Source organism: Nannospalax galili, unplaced genomic scaffold (assembly GCF_000622305.1).
Source record: "Nannospalax galili isolate Female #2095 unplaced genomic scaffold, S.galili_v1.0 scaffold1798, whole genome shotgun sequence".
NCBI lineage: Eukaryota > Metazoa > Chordata > Mammalia > Rodentia > Spalacidae > Nannospalax > Nannospalax galili.
In genome coordinates, this window is record NW_008341341.1 from 498196 (window position 1) to 505602 (window position 7407).

The 7407-nt window shown below is 46.4% G+C and overlaps 1 protein-coding gene across 3 annotated transcripts in view; it reads right to left on the bottom strand.

Annotated features, from left to right (window-relative positions):
• Positions 1 to 6849, bottom strand: part of Tmem222 (transmembrane protein 222) — a 13022-nt gene extending 6173 nt beyond the window's left edge. For all 3 annotated transcript variants that reach the window (XM_029565216.1, XM_029565215.1, XM_008836776.2), the window contains exon 1: positions 6640 to 6849. In XM_029565216.1, the coding sequence (XP_029421076.1) occupies positions 6640 to 6833 (194 nt within the window). In that variant the 5' untranslated portion in view covers positions 6834 to 6849. The remainder of the gene's footprint in view (positions 1 to 6639) is intronic.
• Between the last annotated feature and the right edge of the window lie 558 nt (positions 6850 to 7407).

Genomic DNA, 7407 nt, shown 5'->3' on the forward strand with positions numbered 1-7407 from the left:
GTAGATGCTGGAATTTGAACCCAGGTCCTCTGCAAGAGCAGTCAGTGCTCTTAACTGCTGAGTCATCTCTCCAGCCCCCAGAATGACTTTTTTTATAAATGGACTATTTAAAAAATATTTTATTATTTTTATTTTGTGTGTGAGTGCATTGCCTGCATGAATGTGAGTGCACCCATGTCATGCAATCCTGTGGAGATCAGAAGAGGATATTGGATTCCCCTGGAACTGGAGTTAAGGACAGTTCATAGCCACCACATGGGTGCTGGGAATCGAACCTGGTCCTCTGCAAGAGCAGTCAGTGCTCTTAACCACTGAGCCATCTCTCCAGCCTTATTTATCATTTTTATTTTATGTGTATGAGTGTGCTGCCTGCATTAATGTAATGCCCCCATGTTGTGCAATGCTCAAAGAAGTCAGAAGAGGGTACTGGATCCCCTGGAACTGGAGTTAGGACGGTTGTTAGCTGTGGGTGCTGGGAACTGAACCTGAGTCTTTCAACTGCTGAACCAGCTCCCAGTCCTGTTTCATTATTTTTTTTTTTTTGTCTTTTTTGAGACAGGATCTCCTTGTAGCCCCAGCTATCCTGGAACTCACTATGTAGACCAGGCTGGCCTTGAACTCACAAAGATCTGCCTACCTCTGCCTTCTGAGTGCTGGGATTAAAGGCATGTGCCACCATGCCTGGCTATCAAGGTTTATTTTTTAAAAAACAAGGAGCTGGAGAGATGGCTCAGCAGTTAAGAGAACTGACTTCTCTTGCAGAGGGCCTGCGTTCGATTCCCAGCACCCACATGGCAGCTAACAATAATCTGTAACTCCAGTTCCAGTGGATCTGATGCCCTCTTCTGACTTCCTTGGGCATTGCATGACATGGGCGCACTTTCACACATGCAGGCAATATACTCATACACATAAAATAAAATATTAAAAAAAGTAAGCTGGGCGTGGTAGCACACAAATTAGCAAAGCATTCCATTATTAAAAACAAAACAAACAAACAACAGAGCTGGGGATGGTGCTTTCATCCAAGCACTTAGGAGGTAGAGGGATTTCAAGTTTGAGGCCGGCCTGGACTATACAGCAAACTCTGGGCCAGCCTGGGCTAAAGAGGAAGACTCTGTCTCAGAAAATCAAAACACATGAAAAGTAGGGTTCACAGGCCAGAGGCTAGGTATGGGTCTCCAGGCTGCTTGAGCATAAACATCAAACACTCTGCTAGGAAGGTGGAAGCAAAGACAGAGGGTGGAGAGATGGCACTGGCTGCTACTGCAGAGGACCTAGGTTCAGTTCCCAGTACCCTCACGGGGGCTTACAAAGTCAGTAACTCCAGCTCCAGATCTTCTGGTCTCTGCAGGCATCAGGCATGTATTGAAGGGTACATACATCATGCAGGCAAAACACTCATACACATAAAATAAATAAATCTTTAAAAAACAAAAAAAGGGGGTTGGAGAGATGGCTCAGTGGTTAAGAGGGTTAAGAGCACTGACTGCTCTTGAAAAGGACCTGGGTTTGATTCCCAGCACCCACATGGCGGCTAACTGTAACTGATGTTCCAAAGGATCCTCCACCCTCTTCTGACCTCTGCAGGCATTGCACAACACAGACACACTTATACACATGCAGACAATAAACTCATGCACATTAAAAATAAAATAAAATAGGGCTAGAGAAATGGTTCAGCGTTAAGAACACTGTCTGTTCCTACAGGAGACCTGGGTTCAAATCCCAGCACCCACATAGCAGCTAACAACTGTCCGTAACTCCAGTTCCAGGGGATCCAACAGCCTCTTCTGTCCTCCTCAGGCATTGCATGACACAGGTGCACTTACCTATACTCAGGCAATACATGCGTACACATAAAATTTTAAAAAATATATTAAAAAAAAAGCTGGGCATGGTGGTGCACTCCTTTAATCCCAGCACTTGGGAGGCAGAGGCAGGCGGATCTTTGTGAGTTCAAGGCCAGCCTGGTCTACATAGTGAGTTCCAGGCCAGCTGGGGCTACAGGGAGACCTGGTCTCAAAAAGACAAAATAATAATAATAAAAATAAAACAAAAATACTTAGAGACACAATTCAAGGAGGCAAGTACATGGGGATGAGGCCATGTTGGCAAAGATTTCACAGGAGATGAATTTTTTTTTTTGATTTGTAAAACTTTACTGTATTTTTACCACCCTCTAAATATACCCCATCTAGTGTTTTTGTTTTTTTGATTTTTAAAATTTTATTGCATAAGAGATGAATTTTAACTCTGACTTGTGAAATGATAAGCCACTGATAGGGTAAAACAAACAAACAAAAATCCAGGAGCAGGAAAATGTGGTTCATATCTGAAGCATGGGAGGGGAGGCTGGGTGTGGTGGCACCCGCCTTTAATCCCAGCACTCAGGAGGCAGAGACAGGTGGCTCTCTTTGAGTTCCAGGCCAGCTTGGTCTACAAAGAGTTCCAGGCCAGTCAGGGCTACACAGTGAGACCCTGTCTAAGACAAAAAGAAAGGGAGGGGAGAGGTAAGGAAGGCAGGAGGGAGGAGAGTTTAGAGGCTACTGCTGAAGTCCCAGCCATATGATATATTCTAACTAGAGAAGCAATGGTGAGGTGGTGAATAGCAGATGGATTCAATCTATCTTTATAAGGAAGAGGGTTTTTTGTTTTTTTTTTTTTTTTTTTTTTTTTTTTTTGTTATATAGTGTAGGTGCTCTTGGAGGCCAGAAGAGGGCATCAGATATCCTGGAGCTGGAGTTACAGGTGGTTATGAACCACAAGATGTGGGTGCTGGGAACCAAACTCAGGCACCCGAGTTTTACTGTTTTCTCTTCTTCACGTATCCAGGTGCTCCTATCTGAAATGACCTTGCTTATTATTTACACACTAGCTACCTGTTTCTTCCCACGAACATGTCTCATACATTGTAGTTTTTAAGACAGTGCCTGGCACACATGCTACATGCAACTCCTTAAGTATCTGCTGGCTAAATGATGAACAAATGCCCTGTGCTTAAAAGCAGGGGGTATGGCTGCATATGAGGAATAACTTCCAATACTCTACAGCACACAGGATAACTCTAATAATAATTGTGTGCTTCAAAATAGCGAGGACAGAGGACTTTGGGTCTTCCCAACAGAAATGATATCTGAGGCGGGGAATGTAATTACCATGATCTGACCATTACATTTTGTATGTGTGCTATATGTGCATGTGTGAGTGTGCACACACCACAGTGTGCATGTGGGGCTCAGAGGACAATCTTAGGCTTGGTCTTTGCCTTCCACCTTGTGGCAGGGTCTCACTGTTGCATATTTTGGACTAGGTTCTGGGGATTCTGTCTCTGTCTGCCATCTCACCACAGGAGCACTGGGATCATACACATGTGCTCCCATGCTCACCTTTTCATGGATTTTGGAGATTTGAACTCAGGTCCTCATGTTTGTGCAGCAAATACTTTACCCACTGAGCCATCTCCCCAGTCTGTGATCATAACATACACATATATATTGGGGGGGAGGGTCTTTTTGAGACAGGGTTTCCCTATAGCCCCAGCTGGCCTTGAACTCACAGAGATCTGCCTCCTGAGTGCTTGGATTAAAGGCATGTGCCAGCATACCTGGCTATTTTTATATGTTTTATTATTTTTGTTTTATGTGTATGAGTGTATTGCTTGCATGTGTACACCCACGTCATGCAATGCCACGGAGGTCAGAAGAGGGTGCTGGCTCCCCTGGAAATAGTGTTACAGATGGCTGTTAGCTGCTATGTGGTGCTGGGACTTGAACCAAGGTTCTGCAAGAGCAGCCAGTGTTCTTAACTACTGAGCCATCTCTCTAGCCCGGCTCATCATTACATTTTAAAAATACATATTAAAATGTCACACTATACTTCATATGTCCATAAGATTACTATGTACTAACTAGAAAAAAGAGTGGAGCCAAGTTTTAAGTTCTGGGCTGTATTGATTTTGTTTTGGGCAAGCTAGTCATAATCATCTCTGCGGAAAGCAGGAAGTACTTTGATGAGGGGCTATTGTGGGGATTAGACAGGACCTGCTTGCAAAGTGTATTGAATATTGCTCACATTTGGTAGGTGCTCAATGCTGTTACCTTGAGGTATTGAGTAAGTACTTGCTATCTAACTGTTCTGACAAAGGATAAGTTGCTCACTGTCAATAGTGGCCCCAGGATGGACACCAGAATTATGGGACAGCAGCTCCTCTGGCTTCTCAGAACCTGATCTTAGGCTCTTTTCTGAACCAGATTCCCTTCAACTGGTTGGGAGAAGATCTAATTTTTTTCTTATCTCTCTCTCTCTCTTTTTTTAAAAGACAGGGTCTCCCTGTAGCCTCAGCTGGCCTGGAACTCACTATGTAGACCAGGCTGGCCTTGAACTCTCAGAGATCCACTGCATCCGGAGTGCTGGGATTAAAGGTGTGCGCCACCACACCCTGGTCCACCTTATATTCTGAGATCACTGCTTCGGCAAGAATAGCTGGTCAGTCTCCGTCTCCACTTCTCACCTCTGGGATTCTAGGTGATGCACTGCTGAGGCTGATTTTCATTTTTTTTTTTTACCTAAGTGGTAGGAATCCAAACTCGGGTTCTCATGAGAGCACAGCAAGTACTTTATTGACTGGGTCATTTCTCCAGATACAAATAATTCAACATGATATAAAAATTAGGGTCATGCTGGACATAATGCTGCATGCTCTTTAATCCCAGCACTCAGGGAGCAGAGGCAGGCAGATCTCTGAGATCAAGGCCAGCCTGATCTACATAGTGAGTTCCAGGACATCTGGGGCTATAGGGAGACCCTGTCTCAAAAAGATTCCCTCTGCCCAAAGCCCAAATCAAAACAACCAAAAACAACAACAAAACCCCACAAAAATTAGAGTTATGTAGCTGAGTGAGATGATATATACCCATAGTCCCAGCACTCAGAAGGCTCAGGCAGGAGGATCATGAGTTTAATGCCAGCACAGGATATATAGTGAATTCCAAGCCAGCTTGGGCTACATATCAAGGCCGTCTCAAAATAGAATCAATAAAATTAAAATACAAAAAATTAAGGTGATTTTAAGATCAGCAACAAATAAGGCAAAAAACAATTCCTTTTCCCCTACACCACAAGTTGGCAATTTTTTTTTAAATTTATTATTTTTGCTGGGCGTGATGGCGCACGCCTTTAATCCCAGCACTCGGGAGGCAGAGGCAGGTGGATTTCTGTGAGTTCAAAGCCAGCCTGGTCTACATAGTGAGTTCCAGGACATCTGGGGCTAAGGGGGACCCTGTCTCAAAAAGACGCCCCCCCAAAATTTATTATTTTTATTCTATGCGTATGAGTGCACTGCATGCATAAGTGCACCGGTGTCATGAAATGCCTGTGGAGGGTGTTGGATTCCCTGGTACTGGAGCCTTGGATGGCTACTAGCCACCATATGGGTACTTGGAATAGAATCTGGGTCTTCTGCAAGAGCAGCCAGTGTCCCAACCACTGAGCCATCTCTCCAGTCCAGAGTTGGCAATTTTTGATAGTGTAAAAAAAAAAAAATCTACCCCATTAGGTGAGAAGTGATAAGACATGGCTGAAAAGCAGGGCACAGTGGTGCACTCTGGAGGCAGAGGCAAACAGATCTCTAGGAGATCAAGACCAGCCTGGTCTACATAGTGAGTTCCAGGCCAGCTGGGGCTTCAGGGAGACTGTCTCAGGAAAAATCAAATAATAAAAATAAAAAATACAGCTGACAGACAAGTTGTACAGTCAGAAGACTGAGTTCTGAATGCCTTCTTGCTAGGGCAGGAAACTGACCAAGACAATGCTACAAAAATCTGTTTCATCATAGGGGAGGAGACTTCTTACTTTAGAAAGTGACTCTGAAATTCAAAGAAAGGAGAGTGAAAGAGCCTGGCAAACTGTCCAGTGGTTATAACTAGATGTCAAGACCAGAGAGGCAGGGCAGTAAGCTAGCTCTGTTCACCTGCTTCTTCTTTTTTTTTTTTTGTCTTTTTGAGACAGGGTCTCCCTGTAGCCCCAAATGTCCTGGAACTCACTTTGTAGACCAGGCTGGCCTTGAACTCAGAGGGGATCCGCCTGTCTCTGCCTCCCAAGTGCTGGGATTAAAGGCGTGCGCCACCACGCCCGGCCTGTTCACCAGCTTCTATCCCTTCACTGTGAAGGAGCCACTCCAGTACCTAAATTTGAGATGGTGTACCAGGTAAAAGGCTGGACTAGGCTGGCCCTTCCAGTGTTAACATTCCATGAGCCAAGCCTGGCCCCAACCAAATTCCCACTTAGGCTTCTAGAGGAACAGCATCTTGCCTATAGCAGGTGACCAGTAAGCATTTGCTCAATGAATGAATAAACCGGTGAATTGAATGAATGGTCTCTTCAGACCACGGTTACAACTACTCTACCCTGTACACCTGCAGCGCTTGGACCTCCCAGCACCCTGGTCTTTCCCGCCGATCTACATCTGTCTTCCGGACTAGACCACGGTTAAGGGAGGCAGGGAGCAAGCCCCACGGTCAGCGGAAACGGTTGCAGCGTCTCAGGGCAAAAGGTAGTTCGGCCATGCCAGATTCGCGGCAAGGATACCGAGGACCCTGGGCCCTCTTCCTCACCGCGCGAACACCGGAGGAGACTCACGTGAGCACCGGGATGGGCGTCCACACTACGCAGTAGGGGAAGCGGCTCCGCTCCACGTCCATAGTGACGCCGCCGGCCCCGTGGTGCTGCTTCATGTCCCTCTCGGCCGCCGTCGGCGCCCCCACTTCCGCCATCCCGGGAGGGGGAGGTGGCAGCGGCAAGAGAAGCTGAGAACTCCCTTCCGCTTCCGCCATGCTCCGCGCACCCCGCTCGGGCCAATCGCTCTAGTGGCGTCGTCACTTCCGGGAGGTGGGGTCCGCGTTGTTGTCCTTCCCCCCGGGAATTGGGGCTGATTCCCTTCTGGGCCGGGTCAGCCTAGGTCTCTCCGCGCCATAGGCCGAACACCTACACTGCCCTCAGGCAGCTCTCAACCAACTGGGTTCGGTTCGCTGGCGAGTGGTGCAGGCACTATTTATTGAGCCCTTTACATACATTGTTTCTGCTTTCTATAAACTGATTAGATATGCAAATTTAGGTATTTCCCAGGGTTACAAATGAGAAACTGACTTTAATCCCAACACTCGGGAAGGCAGAAGCAGGTGGATCTCTGACTTCGAGGCCAGCTGGAGCTATAGGGAGACCCTGTCTCAAAAAGACCAAAAACAAAAAAACAAATGAGGGGTTGGAGAGATGGCTCAGTGGTTAAGAACACTGACTGTTCTTGCAGAAGACCCGGGTTCAAATCCCAGCACCCACATGGCAGCTAACAACTGTCCATAACTCCAGTTCCAAGGGATCCAGCAGCCTCTTCCATCCTCCTCAGGCAGT